The sequence below is a fragment of the Lampetra fluviatilis genome, chromosome 40 (assembly GCF_964198595.1).
Source record: "Lampetra fluviatilis chromosome 40, kcLamFluv1.1, whole genome shotgun sequence".
Taxonomy (NCBI): Eukaryota; Metazoa; Chordata; class Hyperoartia; order Petromyzontiformes; family Petromyzontidae; genus Lampetra; species Lampetra fluviatilis.
Genome location: NC_136314.1, coordinates 7,491,157 through 7,512,824, shown reverse-complemented (window position 1 = coordinate 7,512,824; position 21,668 = coordinate 7,491,157). Strand labels below are relative to the sequence as shown.

Below are 21,668 nucleotides of genomic sequence, written 5' to 3'. Positions count from 1 at the left end.
CACGGGAAATGCAGAAAAAATACCGAGCGACGTGGAGAGACGCATATAAAAGAGAAAAGGACACGGCACCAATGCACGCTGCTGGCATCAATAGAGGTGCCAAAACGTGTGGGGCGGCTGCTCGGTGTACGTGGCCCGGCGGAAGCGCACTCCCCGCTCGCCACAGAGCTTCGCGGTTCAGATCCAGTGGCCGCCCTGGTTATTACTGCGGTGTAACAACAGTCATTATACTAACACGCACCACCTGCTTCACTGATAGTGGATGTTACCGGCCCAGTGATGTAATTCGCAAGAGTAGGCCATCGTGTTCCGGCATCATGGTCCACTGAATATACACAGAGCAATCATCTACTGCGAAAACTTAGTGGAGCCCTCCTGGGTAAACGAGCGTAACCATAGCGATGATAATGGGTTCAGGTGAAGGCAGCGACGCGTCCTGTCGGCGACATTGCTCATGCTGGTGGCTGCTCACCGTGAACAGCCTGAAGCAGAGTAAGACCCAAGCCTGGAGTTCAGGCCTTTATTTAGCCGCGGGCAGCAGAGGGAGCTCCGACGGGAGCGGCTGATGGAAGTGAAGCGGTAGCTCGAGTGAGATGGGCGACGTCAGGTGACGCCAGCGCTGGGTCACACACAACCAGACACGCGGTCGCACAGCCACACAGACACACGTCGCCACACAGTTACACAGACAAACGCCGCCACAGTTACACAGATCAATACCAATACCCGCAATTTGCCAGTGATGTCACCACGGCGCCCGTGCCAGGCCAGGTGCACTTTGAGGCCACGTGAAGTCTCAAAGGCTCCTGAACAGGAGGTCACGGGATAGACCCAGGTGCCATTGGTTGGCTGATTGAGATGTACCCCCTACTGTGCCAAATTGCTGCAGTTTTGCCGCCCGGCGCTCCGTTTGTTTTTATGATCGTCGCTCCTCTGCCCTCAGTTGTTGTTGGAGGGTGACTGCCTCTAACTGCTCAGTAACATCTTTCACGAGCCTCCTCTATAGAGGCCGATCTTGACACTGCTGGTACCGGTCTTCGGCAAGTCCACTCAGCTCCACATCCTCCCATACCGCATCAGTCCATCTCTTCTCCAGCCCATGTCACGCCCGTTTAGCCCCCTCTATGCGGCCAAACAGAAGCTGCTTGGGCATGTGGTGCCTGGGAATTCTGGCTACATGACCCAGCCAATGCAGCCTTGCCTGCCGGAGGAGCTCACTGATGGAAATGTGTCCAGATCTTTCAAGAATTTGTAAGCTATTCACATAATGCAGTCTGGTTAACCCCAGGATGGATTGTAGGCAGGCCAGCCTGAATGTTTCTCACTGGCACAGATGTTCCATCAGAGGGGTCCACGTTTCATAAGCATAAAAAAGGGAGCACATAACTGTGGCCATGCGGAGTGACAGACCAGGTAGCTTCCACACAGCATTATGCAGCCAATGAAAAGATAATGCAGCCCGACTGATTCGGAGCGAGACCTCTGCTGTCAAACTGCAGCTGGTCATAAGCACACTGCCCAGGTATGGGAAACTGTCCACTCAGGGACTCCGAAAGCATGAAGAACTGCCCACAGCCCTGGCCTGTTGATGGTATCATAGGTCTTGACCAGGTCAATAAAACATAGATGTAGGTCTTGTTGGAATTCCCTACACTTCTGCTGTAGCAGACGAACAAAAAATATGGCATCCGTGCAAGCCTCTCCTCAGCGTCCCTGAAAAGGCAATGTTGAATAATCCTTGTCAGGACCTTTCCCGGAACACTAAGATAAATGCCCCTATAGTTACAATCCTTCCATACAGACTCACAAAGATCCCCCATATAGCCTTAACAGACTGTAGGGGCAAGTGCTGTTAGCGAGGACCTATGAAGGCCGCAACGGTACACGAGGGGGTGGGTGGCCAGCACCACGCCCGACCGCCTTTGTCTCATTTGAGGCTGAGTCGACCTAGGGGAGGCCCAGGACCGGTTCAGATAATCGTCACTGGTGTTGGCCGTGAGCGGGAATCGAACTCGGGTCGCAGGGTTCATAGCGCAGCGCGCTAACCGCTACATTATCGCTCCCCACAGACACACGCCACCACACAGACCCACGCCTCCGACACAGACCCACGCCACCACACAAACACACAGACATGTGCAATCAAACAGACACCCGATCACTGTCACCGTGCAGCACAGTCACATAAGGTCACACGGGACATTAGCGGGACCTTGATTCACCGCCTGTGACTACAGCACAGACCGTTGCTTCTCCAAAGAGTGATCTGCTAGCGAGGAGCCCTGTGGCCAGTAACCCAGTGGTGAGAAGCCCTGTGGTGAGTAAGCCAGTGGTGAGTAAGCCAGTGGTGAGTAAGCCAGTGGTGAGTAACCCCCCACCCTCCTTCCACCTGTGCGAGGCTGCCCCTGGCAGCGGCGAGCTTGTAGAGCGCCACGGCCGGGATGCACAGCATGGAGGAGAGCGCGAGCAGCCAGCCCAGGGCCTCGGCCCAGCCGGGGTACTCGTAGCGGCCGTTGTACACGAGCCGCTCGTAGTGCACCAGGTGGAACACGAAGATCCCCTAAGCGCAGGCAACGCAACACGCAACACACATGCAGACAGCAACACAGAGCTAAGCCAGGAGTGGTCTGGGGCGTCGAAGCACTCAGCCAGCACCGGTGAGCTGCATGGGCACGGCACGGGCTGGAGAAGAGATGGAATGATGCGTTACAGGAGGATGTGGAGCTGAGTGGATTTCCGATGACCAGTACCAGCGGTGTCAAGATCGGCCTCTGTGGAGGAGGCTCGTGAAGGACGCTACTGGGCAGTTGGAGGCAGTCGTCTGGTAACGGAGGTCAGAGGAGCGACGCTCACAACGAGCGGAGTGCCGGACGGTTATAATGCGGCGAGGTGGTATAGTTGGGGGCCCAGGTAGTGAATCTGCCATTCACCTTGGTCAAGTAAACCCATTAAGCCTTCGCTATTTCATAAGACTTCTTTGTTACATGAAGCGTACAAAGCGCACCTAGTCTGGTACCGGCCCCATGGTGCCGTCATGGCCACTTGAGGGTGGAGGGCGGCCGCTGTGGTGCGTACCAAGCACACGGCAGGGCTGACCACGCTCCAGCACCACCGCACCCATGTGTGCGGACGGAACCCGAGCATCGCCGTCAGGTCCTGCATGAACCGATTGACTCCTGCACATAGCAACAACGCCAACAACATCGACAACATTAACAACAACATCGCCAACAACATCGCCAACATTAACAACAACATCAACAACATCGACAACATTAACAACACCGACAACAGGAATGAGCAGGTATGTATATGGGTAATGAGTGAGTGGGTAAGCGAGTGGATGAGTAAGCACATGGACTAAATAAGGAACCATGTGTGTCAATAGGCTGTGGGTGAATGATTCAATGTGTGAGTGGGTGAGTTTATGAGTGGGTGAGTTTATGAGTGGGTGAGTTTGTGAGTGGGTGAGTTTGTGAGTGGGTGAGTTTGTGAGTGGGTGAGTTTGTGAGTGGGTGAGTTTGTGAGTGGGTGAGCGTGTGAGTTTGTGAGTGGGCGAGTTTGTGAGTGGGTGAGCATGTGAATTCGTAAGTGGGTGAGCGTGTGAGTTTGTGAATGGGTGAGCGTGTGAGTGGATGAGCGTGTGAGTGGGTGAGCGTGTGAGTTTGTGAGCGGGTGGACGGGTGAGCGTGTGAGCGTGTGAGCGTGTGAGCGTGTGAGTGGGTGAGCGTGCGAGTTTGTGAGTGGGTTAGTGGGTAAGAGAGTGAGCGTGTGAGTTTGTGAGTGGGTAAGCGTGTGAGTGGGTGAGTGTGTGAGCAAGCGAGTGGGCCTTTTCTACCGTAAACCCAGGCCACAGCGATGCACTCCCAGCCCATGAGCCACAGCATGGAGATGCCGCTGGCTGCGTAGCTGTCAAACAGCTGGAACACATAAATGCCACCCTGCAGCACAGACACAGCACAGACACAGCACAGACACATCAGTCACCCTCAGCTTGTGCACTCACTGCAGAAGAGTAGATATGCTTTGTCTATAGGCCTGTTTACTCATTCGCAAATGATTCCTAATGTTCTCGTTTATTTATCGATGCAACCTTGGTCTTGGCCAGTGAAGTGAATGCCGCTGCGAGCCCTAATGGACGGGCAGGAAACTTCGAACAGCTTCACCATCACTGAACCTAATTCTAGATTTGAAGCTTTCGTGACTGCAAGGATTCATATTCTTAGGTTTTTTCGGTAAAGTCACGTAGGTAAAAAAATAAAATTAATAAAAGTAAAATAAAAATGAAATAAAATAAAAATCACGACGTTTCGGAGGCAACACAAGCCTCCGTCTTCAGGTGGAACCGTCACAGCACGATAGCACGATAGCTGTATCAAGCTGTATCAAGTGATACAGCTATCGTGCTGTGACGGTTCCACCTGAAGACGGAGGCTTGTGTTGCCTCCGAAACGTCGTGATTTTTATTTTATTTTTTATTTTACTTTTATTAATTTTAATTGTATTTTTTTACCTACGTGACTTCACCGAAAAAACCTAAGAATATCACTGAACCTCATTAGCACGGCCCGGTGAACCGTGCTCGCATTGCCGGCCTTCATAGCTGCTCGCTAACAGCACTTGTCCAAAAACGTCTGTTAAGGGGCAGTCCATAAATGATGCCACGCACCTAGTGGGGGGGGGCGGGGTCAGACATTTGTGACGATGTGTGACGAGAAACGTGACGTCACATAACAATGCGCAATTTTAAATAAATATAGACAACACGTTCTACTTAATTAAATAGACTTTTAAATAAATGTTTTCTCCTACAACATCAGAGTGCAGCGCCACATTAAATACACACTACAATGACAATAGTTTAAAGCGATTTGAAGCATGTTTTATTTTGGGGGGGGGCAGAGCTTTATGACGTCATATTTGAGGGGGGGGTCTGACTTTTTGTGACGCCGTGTGACGAAAGGGGGGGGGGGTCAAAAATCGTCCAAAATCGCGTGACGTCATTTATGGACGGCCCCTAAGGCTATACGGGGGATCTTTGTCTTGATGGGGTCGTGGGGGATGAGGGAGGGTGGTCACGTGGTGAGTGTGTAGGCCGTAGGGAGACAGCCCGTCAAGTCGGCGGCCGCTACCTGAGTCACCATGGTGACGGAGAGGAGGAAGCTGACGAGGCAGCAGAGACCCGTGAAGGCCTCACGCCGCCTCTTGCCGCTCAGCTGGGATGGGAACAGGTCCGTGAGCCCCGTCACAAACCCCTCCATCCCCGCAAACTGGGGCACGGGAGGGGGGGGCAGACCAGAGGGGCAAGAAACGTCGCGGTTTGGCTAAATTAGTCACGATTGATAATTGTTTTTTTACCCTTCTATCTGGCAACAAAACTGACACCTTTTTTTTTACAAGGAGTCATGTTTGCATAGACCACAATACCTGCAGTCGTAATGTATGCACTGTCCTTGAAGTTGATTGGTCCACACCCGAGACAACTTTCCTTAGAGCCTAGTCTCACATGGGTTGGACCAGATGACGCCAAAAGGTGCATATATTATCAGAGTTATGTTTTTTGTTTGCATTATGGCTGCAGGTATTGTGGTCTATGCAAACATGATTCCTTGTAAAAAAGGTGTCAGTTTTGTTGCCAGATAGAAGGGTAATTGAATCTACATTATTAAATGAATGCCAGAGAATGACTAACGATATGACAGCCATGTTGCATGGGATTGTCTTCCTGACAGCTGATTGTTTCGCACAGTGGGAATGATGACATCATCCCGAGCAACCGTAGTCATGTGACCAAACGTTGCGATCTCGGTAGGACATTCATTATAACCTCCCTTATTTCTAACGCCATTTCAGTTCCTGCTACAATAGCAACCTGATCTCGTCAAGGAGAATAAACCATCACGTAAACTCCGGTCATCCTTGCAGCGGCTTTTGGCTAATCATCGAACAAAAGCGGTCACTGCATCGCGTGCTTTCAGATGCGTTTATGCGACCGTCTGGAATGCTCTTTTGATATTAGGAATACACCGGAGCTATGCACCATATTGAAAACTAATTTCTTGAAAACAGCTTTTTGTGATTAGTTTGTTATCCTTCCCCCGCACCTTCAAATAGCACGGTTGACTACGTACGGTGCGAAATAAATTAAAAATACATCGTTTCTCTGTATCTCAGTTGATTTGTCTACATGAACTAAAGTGGTCCACGCGTTGTTCCCAGTAGGAGGAATGTCTCCTGGCGAGGGAGAGCTGTGTGCGGGAGCTCGCCTCGCTGTCCACGCCAAGCAGCAGGAGCATGATGAAGAGCAGGGCAGCCCAGAGAGCAGGCACCGGCAGCAGGGAGATAGCGCGCGGGTAAACCACAAACACCAGCCCGGGGCCTACACACACACAAACACCACGCACTACCGTTATACACACGCACACACCACGCACTACCGTTATACACACGCACATACCTATGGAGGGCATCTCTGGACAATAGACTGACAGCCCAGTCTCTGACAGGGTTTCTAGACAATAGACTGACAGCCCAGTCTCTTGACGGGGTCTCTAGACAATAGACTGACAGCCCAGTCTCTTGACGGGGTCTCTAGACAATAGACTGACAGCCCAGTCTCTTCACGGGGTCTCTAGACAATAGACTGACAGCCCGGTCTCTTGACGGGGTCTCTAGACAATAGACTGACAGCCCAGTCTCTTGACGGGGTCTCTAGACAATAGACTGACAGCCCAGTCTCTTGACGGGGTCTCTAGACAATAGACTGACAGCCCGGTCTCTTCACGGGGTCTCTAGACAATAGACTGACAGCCTGGTCTCTGGACGGGGTCTTTAGACAATAGACTGACAGCCCGGTCTCTTGATGGGGTCTCTAGACAATAGACTGACAGCCCAGTCTCTGATGGGGTCTCTAGACAATAGACTGACAGCCCGGTCTCTTCACGGGGTCTCTAGACAATAGACTGACAGCCCGGTCTCTTGACGAGGTCTCTAGATAATAGACTGACAGCCCAGTCTCTTGATGGGGTCTCTAGACAATAGGCTGACAGCCCGGTCTCTTGATGGGGTCTCTAGACAATACACTAACAGCCCGGTCTCTTGACGGGGTCTCTAGACAATAGACTGACAGCCCAGTCTCTTAACGGGGTCTCTAGACAATAGACTGACAGCCTAGTCTCTTGACGGGGTCTCTAGACAATAGACTGACAGCCCAGTCTCTTGACGGGGTCTCTAGACAATAGACTGACAGCGCGGTCTCTATACGGGGTCTCTAGACAATAGGCTGACAGCCGGGTCTCTTGACGGGGTCTCTAGACAATAGACTGACAGACCGGTCTCTTGACGGGGTCTCTAGACAATAGACTGACAACCCGGTCTCTTGATGGGGTCTCTCGACAATAGGCTGACTGCCGGGTCTCTTGACGGGGTCTCTAGACAATAGACTGACAGCCCGGTCTCTAGACGGGGTCTCTAGACAATAGGCTGACAGCCGGGTCTCTTGACGGGGTCTCTAGACAATAGACTGACAGACCGGTCTCTTGACGGGGTCTCTAGACAATAGACTGACAACCCGGTCTCTTGATGGGGTCTCTCGACAATAGGCTGACAGCCGGGTCTCTTGACGGGGTCTCTAGACAATAGACTGACAGCCCGATCACAAGGACCCTGCGAGTGACAGCCACAGGGGAAGGTGGTGCTGGAGGAGCGCTGTGGTGGTGGTGGCGGTGGTGGCGGTGGCGGTGGCGGTGGTGGCGGTGGTGGCGGTGGCGGTGGTGGGGGCACCAGTCTCGGCGACATGGCTGATGTCCACGCCCTGCTCGCGCGCCATGAAGCCCAGGAAGGAGAACACGACGAAGCCGGAGAAGAGGCTTGTGGCGCTGTTGATGATCGTCAGAATAATGCTGTCCCTGGTGTCGGTGCCGGTGCCAGCGTGGGAACACATCGGATAACCGTCACGCGCAACACAACCACGCACAGCAACATTTTAATGCAGTTGTATTGCGGCTAAATGCTACCGCCACTCAACATGCGTCACAAACCTCTGACAGCTCTATCATGTGTCAGCGTGTGTGAGAGTGCACCTGGCCTGACGCAAGCGCCGTGGTGACGTTATCGCTACAGAGTGGAGAATCGCGGCTGTTATTGTTGTCTGGATGTGCGAGTTGTATTTGTGTGAATGTGCGTGTGAATGTGCGTGTGAGCCAGTGTCGGTTGGAAACATTTAGGCTGGCCTGCCTACGATCCATCCTGGGTTTAACCAGGCTGGATTGTGTGAGGAGCTCACAAATCCTTGAAAGATCTAGGCAAAGTCCCATCGGTGAGCTCCTCCGGCAGGCAAGGCTGTGTTGGCTGGGTCATGTAGCCCGCATGCCCAGCCACCGCATGCCTAAACAGCTTTTGTTCGGCCGGATCGAGGGGGCTAAACGGGCGCGGCACGGGCTAGAGAAGAGATGGAGTGACGTGGTACAGGAGGACGTGGAGCTGAGTGGACTTGCCGATGACTGGTACCAGCGGTGTCAAGATCGGCCTCTGTGGAGGAGGCTCGTGAAGGACGCTACTGGGCAATTGGAGGCAGTCGCCCTCCAACAACAACGGAGGGTGGAGGAACGACGCTCACAACAACGAGCGGAGCGCCGGGTGGCTAAAGCACAGCAAGTTGGTACAGTAGGGGGCACAGGTGGTGCATCAGCCAGTCATCTCGGTCATCTCGGTCAGTCGACCCGTGGCACCTGGGTCTGCCCCATGACCTCCTGCCAGCGGGCGTTCGACACTTTACGTGGCCTCAAGGTGCACATGGCCTGGCACAAGCATCGTGGTGACGTCACCGCCACTTAGTGGCGAATGGCGGTTGTTGTTGTTACACAAGTTGGAGCCCCCCAGAGGGGGGAAAGGGCCATGGGGGGTGAGCGCGAGCGGAAGGACGGAAAGGAGAGAGAGCCCTGGCCGCGGGGTGGTGGTGCAACGCGGGGAGCCCCCGGCCGCCCCCTCGCCACTCACCGGTAGCAGTTGTTGTGGAACTTGTTGTAGCTGCCCAGCGCAGGTAGAACTCCGAAGCCCACGCCGTAGCAGTAGAACACCTGCGTGCTCGCCTCCACCCACACCTGCAGCAGCAGCAGCAACAAGGAGGTCACGGAACAGACCCTGGTGCCGTGGGTTGACCGAGTTGACTGGGAGATGTACCACACCTGCGGCGTATGCGTGCATGGCATCCCAATCAACGCTCCAACACTGTGGGCATGGAAGCGGTTGCTTGGCAAGGTGTCACTGCAGCAGCAATTCAGCTGGCAGTAAGACAACCCCCATGCAACATGGCCGACATGGTGTCACTCATGTAACATGGCTGCCGGTCTGTGCCTAAGGTGTGTTCATGCTGATTGAATGCGTTATTTATGTTAATAATGCCATTATAAGTGTTATTAATATTTTAATTAATGATGTTATGTCACTGATTATTGGTTGACTTACTTTTACTTTGACAATCAACTTACCAGTGAGTGGTCCTGATAACCCCTAAAATTCTCTGCAAATGTTACAATGCTTTAATGTCTTCACTGCCTCATCTTAGCTCACACAATTTCTAGAACTGCGCAAGTCATTTTGTACTCAAGTCCTAGACTCCTAGAGCACATCCCTGCTTCCTTCCGGGGACACAAACCTGGACGTTGGTGCTAATCCTGGGCCATCACACGACTCAGCCCATCATCATTACCTTTCCGGGATCGATAAAACGAGCACCACTTTGCGAGGAAGTAAACAGTGCTTATTCTATGGATCGACACGCCCCTGCCACAGAAACGTGTAATTTGCAATGTCTGCCACTGGGCTAGTAGGGGCAGGTTCCCACGGCCGCAGTGCCGCGATCCAAGCGCCGACCTCCGACCTGTGGCGTGGCGAGTTTGCCCCAGTCGGGTTGGAGATAGTAGACGATGCCGTCGAGAGCGCCGGGCAGCGTGGCTCCTCGCACGAGCAGCACCAGCAGCAGCACGTACGGCACGGTGCCCGTCACGTACACCACCTGCGGGTCCCGCACGACAAACGCAGAGATCCCCCATGTAGCCTCCAACACGGTCGGGGCAAGTGCTGTTAGCGAGCAGCGCCTACGAAGCCCGGCACGGCGTGTACGACTGGGTGGGTGTTTACAAGCCGCGCCAGGCACTTGTGAAAACACCTGCCTGAGCATTGGCCTGACGTGTGGCATCTACGTTTTCTGACCTTTACTCGGCCGCACGCGAGGTGCCGCATCCGAGTCACCTGACCCTCGGCACACGGTAAGAAATTCACCCCCGGGGATTCGGTGAATTATCGCGATCCAAGGCCGCAGTTCGTTTCACAGACCCACTCTTCGTCGTCTCGATTTTTATACTTGCAGGAGCAAACAAGTTGCATGGAATTTGAACACATCCTCAGTCATCGTGTTTATTGGTTTTATTAAAAGGTCATTACATTCCAAACGATACCCCTCCAGTGATAGCGGTGGGAGTGCAGCATCTCGCCTGACCAGCTCCTGGTCCAATCCCAACATTGCACGACTCGACGCCTTCCACGGGCTCTGCTGCCTGTCTCTCCACTCTCACTACACCCCTCATTGCTTGGAGCTCTCCTCCACGAGCCATCTGTGCCATGAACTCCATGCCCCTGTTCCAAGCCCAAAATCAATGCCTTCCGCTTTGCCCCTCTGCCCTTGACTGACTGCCTCTCTCCCTCTCTCCACGGTACAAACACTGGCGCTGCCCGTGCATGGACGCCATGCCGTCCGCGCCAAGTACCACACGGTCACCTTGCCGGAGAACTTGATCCCCTTCCACACGGAGAAGTAGACCAGGAGCCAGACGGCCAATAGGCACAGCAGCATCTCCCAGTTCACGGAGCCCAGGTCGTGCATCCCCGACGACACACGCAGCACGTTCCGCCTGTGTGAACAAAGACAAAGTTCCCCGCGGAGCCTGTAGTAGGCTGTTGGGGCAAATGTTGTTAGCTGGCAACACCTACTAAGGCCGGCACGGCGCACGAGCAGGCGGGTGGCCAGCATCACGCCTGGCCGCTTGTGCAGAGTTGTAAATTCCCCCAATTTTGATCCCGATTCTGCTACGAAGATGAAGAACCCGTTCGAATCTCTCGCACGATGGTGGCTTTGGAGAACGGCCCACTGGAACGGATACCGCAGAGCTACGCCAGAGATCCCTCTAGCGAGCGACCTCTGGCCTGCCGCTGCCTGCAGCGCAACGTGCATCCACTCACTCCCAGAATTCCACGGCGGGCGACGTCGTGTCCTGGCACGCCGAAGCTCCCTCGCTGGCGTTGCTGGCCGCAGGCGAGCTGCCCAGGCCTCGGGACAGCGAGACGTTGCGGAGGAGGCCGCTCGCATTGGACGGACACGGCGCGTACGTCTCGGAGCAGGCAGCCGTCGCCCACCAGCCCCGGCAGTGGGTCCAGGGCAGCTGGGCCGTGGTCAGGCTGTGCAGGAGGTAGTAGAGGGACCAGGCCAGGACCACGATGTAGTAGAGGTCGCTGAGGAAGACGACCACCATCGACGCCACACCGACGCCTGCACCACGGAAATAATCGTGTGGAGGTGGTCACGTGGGTCAGACATCAGGTGCTGACACGGCACATCCAGAGTTGGGACCAGGAACTGACGATTAAAAAACCGGGTTCTCAAGCGCAGCTTGTTTATGGTCTCCACTAGGTCACCAATTACTTCAATATATTGCGGCTTTTTTCACAAAACTTGAAAAATACGAGATTGCAAATCACTCGTATAGAGATTTAAAACATTGGTTTCACCATTTATTGCAAAAACACCAATTTCATAGCGAGTGCCTCACAAATCGGAAGGTCCGCGAGTTTACATCCAGGATCGATACCACGAGCACCACGTTGCTGGGAATTCAGAAGGTCAACAGCGGTTGTCCTATCAATGGACTCGCCCCTGCCATAAGAATGGGGAATTTCCACCACTGGCTCAGGGACGTAACAAAAGACGAGCCCATGCACCAATGCTCGACAGTTATCACCGAACAGCGTGTCGAGTTCTGCCCGCGCCGCACTCGGCAAGACCGTACCGGTGAAGAGCGGCACGATCTTCCACACGCCGACGGTGCCCTGCTGCGTGAGCTGCCCCAGCGCCACCTCGAGGAAGAAGAGGGGGATGCCCACGCACACCACCGTGAGCCCGTACGGCACGAGGAACGCCCCTGCAGACGCGGGAGATGGGCAGCGTCAGGCACACGAGGACGAAGGGAGAGGCCAACAGTAGGAATTAGTACCCATTTAATAACGAATAGGGAATTAGTATGCATTTGTAGTGACTGTGAATGTCCCTGTGTGGTGCCGGGCCTGCAAGGTCACAGCGGATAGTATGGTGTCATTATGTGCAGCCCAGTTACTGGGCGTAGTACCAGCCCTAGCGGGGCTTGGGTGTGCGCTGGTTAGCGCAGAGGCACCACGTACAGTGTGCAGTGCGGGCGAGAGAGAGCGTCAGCCAGCCAGGGTTACGTTGGGGCATGATACGCTGGTTGACCTGCCGACACGTGACCGGATGATATTGGAGGGGGGCCACCGGTGGACGGGGGCCGCTGGGTGGTCACATGGTACAGAGGAGCTCTCGGGAGCCTTCGGAAAAGGACCAGAGAGATCTAGAAGGTGGGCGGGGCGAGAGGCGGAGCCAGCCCCAGCCCGGGCCGATATAACGGGGCCCCCGTGTGGGGCTCATGGTTCTTGACTGTTGGTGAGTGACGATCCACGTCGGGTTGAAGAAGCCTCTAGCCACGCGGTCTGGGACCCAGCCCGTGGTCCGGACCGGGATAGCGGGACCGTGTCTAGTTCTGCCGTAGCGTGGTTAGATCAACACCCAAGTGTAGGTTACGTGATGTTGCGTTGAGTTGATGTAATAAATAGTGTTGCTCCCAAGATAACGTCTGCAACTCAGTTGGACTCACTACACATTAAGTAACAAATAAGGAATTATTATGCATTAGAAACAAATATGGAATTAGTATAAATTTAGTAACAAATATGGAATTAGTAAGTATTCGTAATAAGTATAGAATTGGTATAAATTTAGTAACAAATAGGGAATTAGTATGGATGAGTAACAAATAGGAAATTAGTATGCATTTAGTAACATGCAAATGTACTAAACTTGCAAATTAGGAACTCACGCATAGCGAGGGCTTACCTGTATTTACGAATTTTATTTGTGCATGAGAGCTATATTTTCAATTCTGTAAAGTATAAACATATGAATGTGTTCCCATTGTGAAGCTGTCTATTTTTTAAGTGATATTTTCCATGTTACACAATGTTATACCATTATACAGGGTGCTTTAAAAAATGTTAACACTTATATGGGACTATCGTTTTTAATGGAAAAAGAACAGATAATACACTGTAACATGATAACAAATGTATGTTAATAGCTTCAAAAAGTCAAAGAGTCTCCACTTGTTCACCATCATTGTCAACAAATGCCTGGGATCTTTGCCATGCGGTCTCTAGAGCTCCATTTATTTGAAGCACCCTGTATTTAATACTACGGTATTGCGACGCTACGTGATGATGGTGCTCATCATCGGCATCATCATCATCATCATCGGCGATGATCGATCCACTGCTGGATGAAGCCCAGAAGTGGATTGGATGGAACCCAGGCGCTTCTTGCTATGAGTTGCGAGTGTTGCATGGCGGTCACTCTCCTACTGCTCTGCGGCCCTCCTACAGACCCTGTGAAGCTGTGCGCTGAGAGTTTCGCCAAACTGGTTTTTCATAGTTCACTTGAAAGTTCACTTGAAATTACTTAACAATGTCTCCTCCCTTTATCTGTGCCGCTGCAGGCGTGTAATTATGCGTGTGTGGGCAGGCACCGCATCGTGAGAGGTCAGCAGTGTCCAGCGTAAACATCTCACGGAGAGTGAAAACCTTGGCACAGTCACCACTGAGAATCTATGACCGAGACCTCCTTGTCTATTCGCAAGAGAACCGGCGCTGCAAAGGTCCAGTTCCACCAGACAACCAGGCACAGCGGAGGCTGTGAGGCCCAGGCACTCAGCGGCCCAGGTAGGGCCGCTTTATGACATTGCTTGGGTCCTCAGCTATGTCAAGCTTTAAAAGCCTCCTCGAGGAATGCCCATATATTTTTGTCATAATGGAAGGAAATAAACCATTTCAGAAAGAGATTATGTAAAACGTTAAACTTCAAAATCTTTTATCGAAATTAGAGGCCCCTCAATATGAGGCTCTAACTAAGCTGTAGCTTACTTAACTTGTGCCCAAATCTGGCACTGGGCACAGCGACGGTCCAGGCACAATGATGGCTGTGCGGCCCAGGCATAGCGGAGAGCAGAGAGTGCGATTCCGCACGTAGCCGTAGCTGCAGGGCCCTCTCTCTCTCACCTCCACCGTTCTTGTAGCAGAGGTAGGGGAACCGCCATACGTTACCCAGGCCCACGCCGTAGGCCACGCCCGACATCAGGAAATCCATTTTTCTCCCCCAGCTCTCCCTGCCGGGCCTTGCCTGTCCGGGCGCCACCTCCGACGGCCTCCCTGGGCTTCCCGCCGCCCCCGGCCCCTTGCGGCCTCTGTCGGCCGTGCTGTCCGCGGTTTCGCACGCGAGAGGCATGACCTGAAAGACGGACAACGGATCGCTCGCTCACTTGCTCGCCCAGTTCCATAACTGTGCAAGACACGCGTGTCAAATACTCACCTGTGAGGCCAGAGACGCACCTGTGAGAGGAAGTACAGCAAATAGGTTTGTGGCCTATCCGTGACGGGTTTGAGTGCTCCCTTCTCGTGGCCGTTTGCTTTCTCTGGGTGCACTGCCGGCCTCTTGCATGCACGGCCCGTCGGGGTCACGATGGCCAGGTTTACGTCGAAAGTCAAAGTGATTTCCTGCTCAGGTGAGCATTGAGGAGGTGCTCATCAACCCCGAGGCCAGTGGTGGAAATTACACATTCCTATGGCGGGGGCGAGTCTCTGCATTGGACAACCACTGTTGAATATGCCACAATGTGGTACTAATTTTATAGACCTTAAAAAATACTGAGTTGGTTGAACAACCCGAGCAGGACCGTGGGTGAAGTGAGGATTTCCTTGATCGAGAATTTTGCTCGTGTAAGATCATTGGCACGCCATATCTGAACCGATCCTGAGCACCCCTTCACAAAGGGGCACGGACCAGAAGGGTGAAGTATGGTGTAAACACCCCCATGAACGACACAGCATAGGCTGCATTGACACAGAACAGGACCCACACGTAACCGAAGCTGTAAATTATTCACAGCCACACAGCTGGTGCTGCGGCCAAGCACACAACCCATGGTCGGAGGAAGGTCGCGAGGTCAAATTCTGAGCACGGGTCAAATCGGCCCATCAGTCCCTTGGGATTGATAAAAGAACACATCTTTATCAGAAGCGATCAGTGTGGGTGTCCTATGAAAAAACACTAGTCCCGGCCATATCAATGTTGAAAGTGATATTTCCACGACTTGCCGAGTGATTAATTTTCCTCCCAAACACGTATCAGGTATTTACACGTTGAGATCTCTTTTACCAGTGGCAAAATATAGTCGTAGGTTTTTACCCTTTTAAACATGATGCCTTGAATAAAGGTGTCAGTTTTGTACCAGTTTAAAAGGGTAAAAACCTACGACTATATTTTGCTACTGGTAAAATAGATCTCATAGTGTAAATGCTTACCCCGAGCTCTCAATACTCTGATATTGCACTGTGTTTGAGTTGTACGCCTACTGGTGTCATCTGGTCCAACACCAATGGGGACTAGGCTCTAAAGAAAGCCGTCTCGGGTGTGGACCAATCAACTTCAAGGACAGTGCATATTATTATCATTATCAGAGTTGCTTCTTTTTGTTTGCTTTTTTGACTACTTGTGTTGTGGTTATTGCAAACATGATGCCTTGAATAAAGGTGTCAGTTTTATACCAGTTTAAAAGGGTAAAAACCTACGACTAATGTATCAGGTGTTGACAACGACAGCAGGCAGTGGTAGACGTGTGCCAGTACGCCGGCGTGAGATTTCTCAGTGGCGGCGTGAGACGGCGAGGAGGGGAGAGACAAAGACAGTCGCAGGAGACACTTGGGATGTCTGCCAACAGCATTTGAGAATCGCGGATAACAAAGTAGAAATAACAAGTAGCAGGCTTTCGCGACCAATATCATCCATAATACAGGTTTTTTTTGGGTTAGATCTCGTAAATATACAAATGTGTCGTTAAACCCACCACCACCCGACACAGCCAACTAGTAAGGGTTGTAACTTAAACAGAGCATGCCAATTCGTCACTAGTACAGCACACCGGTGTGTTGGAGAGCCAAGCCACATCATTTACAATCTGAGTACGACGTTTCGCCAGGAAGTACAACTACTTTCTATAAGCGACAGCATTATTTGCTTAATACAAGCAACACTCTTCACAGGTTTCAGCATGCAGTGTCCCATTAGCGTTCGCAGTCAGGCTTGTTTTGATCCCCCGTGTAGGTTTGCATTGATTCGTTTGGGCGGGTGCCATACGAAACCAACAGACTCCGGTTCAACTCCCAGCCACGGTTATCGAACGCCTCACCACCACCACCTCGCTCACCACGTCCCGTACCCCGTCCCTCGCCACCTCGCTCTTCTTCTCTTTGGCTGTCCATCGCGAACGATGATGACTGCGGAGAACAGCTAGCAGCAGCAGCATTCTCCTACGCGCTGGTGGGATGAGATGCCAGCCCTTGAGCTGAAGCGTCAGCCAGTTGCTGCTCGTCCGCTGAATGGGATTCGTGTTGTGCCGTTGCTGCTGGTGTTGATGCTGAGAGGTTTCTTCACTTTTTCCTTCAACCCTCTGACCGAGTCGACCACAGCAGCCACTTCTCTACTGCTTACAGTTGGCTAACATTCTTCCCCCCCCATGTGTCCCACACATTGATATTGGCTGTCTTGAGGTGGCTTTTAAATACGTCTCTGTAACGCAGTTCTTGGCCACCACAGGAACACGCTTTGGCCTCTTTGAGTTCACCGTAAAGAAGGATTTTAGGAAGCCGATGTTCTGGAATTCGAGTTCCGTGCCCTGACCATCTCAACTGAGAGGAGGCATAACTGTTGCCTCTCTACCCTGTGGATCGCAGCTCTCGCCAGCACCTGGAATCATTCATTATTGCGATTTGTCTCAAATGTCTCAGCTGTAGGCTCGCCAGTTTATTCAGGTGTCGTCTGTATAGTGTCACTGTTTCTACAGATTAAAGTAGTGAAGGAATTACCACTGCACTGTAGACCTTTACTTTGGTGAACATAGATATTTGGTGTTTAAACATATGTAGTTGGTTCAACCGTGTCGAAGACGTGCTCTTGGAGGAAACACATTTATTTAACACCAACACACGGGGTAACTGCCCCTTAACAGAATAACAACCTATGATGGTGACCACCAGGCTAACAACACTAATTACAGTGTAACTAGCTACTACGGACTGGGACCACAGCTCGGATCCAGGTCCACGTGTTGGAGACTCGGTAGAACGTAAATGCAAACGAAGGTTTCTTCAGGATGAACAACAACGCCGGCCCCTCAGGGGGACCCGGCTTATATTCTCTGCGGCGTAGCTGGCTCCGCCCTTGGTCACGCCCACCTTCCAGAACCCTCTAGCAGGATCACGACCCGGACCATGTGACCACACAGCCTCCAGTATCCCCTTCCCTACGGCCAGCACTCTCCCATTATCTGTGCAGCTGCAGGCTCTAGAGCTGGCATTGCACGCCGAGCGTGGTGCCATCCAGCGCTGTCAACCAGTGCTGACCGAGCCCCTATAGGGCCGGTACTACACCACACCACTGTGGTGTCCACGATGTCGTTACATTGCACGCCGTGCCTTTCTAGGGCCGGCACCGCACAGTGACAACCCGCGATGTCACGACACGTCAAGGCCGTAGCCATGGAGTCAACATTGGGGGGGGACCAAATCTTCCAGGGTGTCTCGGGGTCCAAACCCAGAAAATATCTAAATTTGAAAACTCATTTTCTGCCTAAAATATTTTTAAAAATTCACTAACAACATGAGATGGACTTTTTTTTTTATTTTGAACAATGTCTAAGAGTGTATTGTATTCGATTGCTCTGTTTTTACTTTTTTACCATTTCTTGTTTAATTGTATGTAATGGCAGAGATTAGGGATTAATAAAGTACTACCATAACCACAATCATATAAACATAAATCTATGCATTGATTTGTATGAAGACAACTCCAGATATTGTGACCAATGTTTCGCAAATTGTTGTTTTTATTTATATAGCATAGCAATCATTTTTTATAGCAATATATTGGGGGAGACATTTTGAGCATATTTGAATATTGGGATGCGTCCCCCCCAATATATATTATTATTACGGCCTTGCTACACATACAAACATTGTTGATTGTTTGCATATTTTACCACAAGTGTGCGGTTAATGCAAACCTGATGCCTTTTGCAAAAGGTATATAGTTGGTGGTCGAAAATCTTAACACCTGTTTGATTGCCTGAAAGGGTAAACCCTATTCTTATTGTCATTAGGCAGGCCTTGTTTTATAAACACAAATTCCACGCAACAGCAGTGAGCGTAAGCAGCTGTTGCTGCTGTTACTAGTTGATGTTGTTACAAGTTGTTCGTTTCTGTTTTTATTGCACTACCGATTACCGAATAAAAAAAACGATAGCCTGGTTACCGGTTTGGCGCTCACATACAAACGTCTGTCAATAAACTCGGCACATTCAGTGTCTCATCAACATTCGCGGCCACGCTTCTTTTGCTAATCCTGTGTATCTTCTTGGTTCTTTCGGTAAAGTCACGTAGAATGGAAATAATAAAATAATAAAAATAAAACATAATATGTTATATTCACTAACACATGGGATGGACTTTTTATTTTATTTTTAACAATGTTTAATAAAATAATTCTGAGAATAAAATTATTCTGAGAATTATTTTATTATGTTTTATTTTTATTATTTTATTATTTCCATTCTACGTGACTTTACCGAAAGAACCAAGAAGATGAATCCCTGCAGTCACGAAAGCTTTAAATCGAAAAATCCTGTGTATGTCTGCATTGACTACATTGGGCGGGTGCAGTCCCATACTGACCAAACTCCGGTTCGACTCCAAGACCCGGTCATCCTACTAACGCCTCACCACCTCGCCCAGCACCTGAGAAGCTCATAGGAGCTGTCACGGCCCGTGCGATGCGCATGGCACTTGCAATTAATGAAGAGGACGCCGGTTCTATTCTATCTCCCGGCGCGGCAGCTTGTAACGGCGGGCAAACTTTCTCAAACTCACCCCCCTCCACCGCCTCTGGCCACCATGCAGTACATACAGTATACAATAGATGCGCCCACCACGGTCGAACGGCAGCTATCGCGTCTGGTGGGGTAAAATGTGGGTACTACCACCTCTTCCTAAGCGTCTGGTCAGCATGGAGGAGGAGGAGTAGGCCAAACACCCTATCGAGAGCGGCCTCGAGTGGAGAGTCGCCTCTCACGAGCAGTACCGGGAATGAGGCGTTGCAAGTCGCTGCTCCTTTTACCTGCGGTGACTTGGCCGCCTTTTGCATGCGGTGAGTTTGGCCGCCGTGCCGTTTGTACGTTTACGTAACCCCGATCCGCTCATTCGCTGTTTGAAATTCCTCCGGTATCAGCTGCCGGGTTTCCTAGCGCTTACAAGCGGCACAACCTGTTTGTCAACACGAGTCGCGCCTTATCATTGCCATCCCCACGAAGACAAAGATATCCCGTGGACTCTTAACGGACCGTTTGGGGCAAGTGCCGTTAGCGAGCACCTATGAAGACCGGCACTGTGGCTCACGAGGAGGTGGGTGGCCAGCACCACGCCCGGTCGCTTTTGTTTCCCCAGTGGCGATGTTTACACACCGCACCAGCTACTCATTTGGGGCTGAGTCGATATTAGGGGTCGCCCAGCACCAGAGGTGTGGACTCGAGTCATGTGACTTGGACTCGAGTCAGACTCGAGTCATGAATTTGATGACTTGCGACTCGACTTGGACTTGCATAACAATGACTTTGTCCCACCTATGAGATGTGGACTCGAGTCATGTGACTTGGACTCGAGTCAGACTCGAGTCATGAATTTGATGACTTGCGACTCGACTTGGACTTGCATAACAATGACTTTGTCCCACCTATGAGATGTGGACTCGAGTCATGTGACTTGGACTCGAGTCAGACTCGAGTCATGAATTTGATGACTTGCGACTCGACTTGGACTTGCATAACAATGACTTTGTCCCACCTCTGCCCAGCACCAGTTCATACATCCGCCGCTATTATTGGTCGTGAGCGGGAATCTTGGGTCGCCGGGTTCGTAGCGCAACGCGCTAACCGCTGCGCCACCGCTCCCTGCCACCCCCATATCCCACCACCAACCACGCGGACAGGGAATGAATGAAGGAAACCACCACCACCACCAACCCTTGTGTTGTACCGCGGGATGCTGTGCTGGCTGACACGTCGCTCACTCACCGGGCAGCAGGCGGGCATGACCTTGCAGGACCTTGCAGGCAGCGGCAGCAGCAGCAGCAGGGCACGGCTGTTGTAACTCTCACCCCGCAATCTCACACCCGTACGGGCACGTACAGAGGCACCCACACAGCCACACACAATGTCACAGAGCGGAAGAGGCCGTGCCGGTTATATTTGAGATCCTAGCGGCAGGGGGCGTTCATTTTTCTCCACTTGTTGCCACACATTGGCCCAAGTGTCGAGGCGGTTACCTCCCCAGAGGACACCCCTGCTTGCGATGATTTTCTGCCATGAGTTTCAGTTTCATTTATGAGGTATAACCCTGTGAGCCATGCGGCTCTTGACTCGGGTGCAACCGCAACAAAATAAAAACATGAACAAGAAAATCTTAAAGTGACTACGCGCAGCAGAAAAATCCAGGAAAAAACAGTAAAATCTTCCAGAAAAAGCACCGCATTTCAACGCTGTGTGCAAAAATCCCAGTGGGATGCAAGTCAAATAATAACCACCATAAGACAACTTCTTTTCAAATTTTCTTGCCGTGGATTTCACACCTGATGATGATTGCTTGTGTTGCAGTCGAAACGTCGTGAGAATTTGTATTGTTATTATTGTATTATTTCCCTTCTACGTGACTTTACCGAAAGAACCAAGAATATATAACCATAAGACAATCTAGATTTGAAGTTTTCGTGACTGCAGGAATCCATACTCTTTGGTTCTTTTGGTAAAGTCACATAGGTACAATATAAATTAAATCACGACGTTTCGGGCGCAACATAAGTGCCCGGCATCAGATGGAAACAACCACAGCAATAAACTCTGATGGTGCATTGTCCTTGAGTTGTGCGCCTTTTGGCGTCATCTGGTCCAACATCATGTAAGACTAGGTTCTAAAGAAAGCTGTTTCGGGTGTGGACCAATCAATGCCAAGGACAGTGCATACATTATCAGAGTTGTGTTTTTTGTTTGCATTCCGACTGCAGGTATTCTGGTCAATGCAAACATGACTCCTTGTTAAAAAGGTGTCAGTTTTGTTGCCAGATAAAAGGGTAAAAAAACAATTATCATATTTTTTCTTCTGGCAAATGAGGTTCCAATGGTAGTCACGATTTAGATCAAAGTTATCAGGCTAACTCTGCATCACCGTGTCGCGAG

General features: G+C 51.3%; 1 protein-coding gene across 1 annotated transcript in view; it reads right to left on the bottom strand.

Moving 5' to 3' along the window:
- LOC144946260 (creatine transporter-like) overlaps window positions 1-21,668 on the bottom strand; it is a 64,608-nt gene continuing 42,940 nt past the window's right edge. Inside the window, exons 4-17 of the mRNA XM_078875154.1 lie at window positions 20,511-20,601; window positions 14,392-14,620; window positions 12,063-12,194; window positions 11,239-11,545; window positions 10,778-10,910; window positions 9,881-10,015; window positions 8,998-9,101; window positions 7,783-7,907; window positions 6,267-6,379; window positions 5,133-5,270; window positions 3,839-3,941; window positions 3,076-3,176; window positions 2,390-2,560; window positions 1-619 (exon numbers count right to left, since the gene is read on the bottom strand). Of these exons, the coding sequence (XP_078731280.1) occupies window positions 521-619; window positions 2,390-2,560; window positions 3,076-3,176; window positions 3,839-3,941; window positions 5,133-5,270; window positions 6,267-6,379; window positions 7,783-7,907; window positions 8,998-9,101; window positions 9,881-10,015; window positions 10,778-10,910; window positions 11,239-11,545; window positions 12,063-12,194; window positions 14,392-14,620; window positions 20,511-20,601 (1,981 nt within the window). The 3' untranslated portion in view covers window positions 1-520. The remainder of the gene's footprint in view (window positions 620-2,389; window positions 2,561-3,075; window positions 3,177-3,838; window positions 3,942-5,132; window positions 5,271-6,266; window positions 6,380-7,782; window positions 7,908-8,997; window positions 9,102-9,880; window positions 10,016-10,777; window positions 10,911-11,238; window positions 11,546-12,062; window positions 12,195-14,391; window positions 14,621-20,510; window positions 20,602-21,668) is intronic.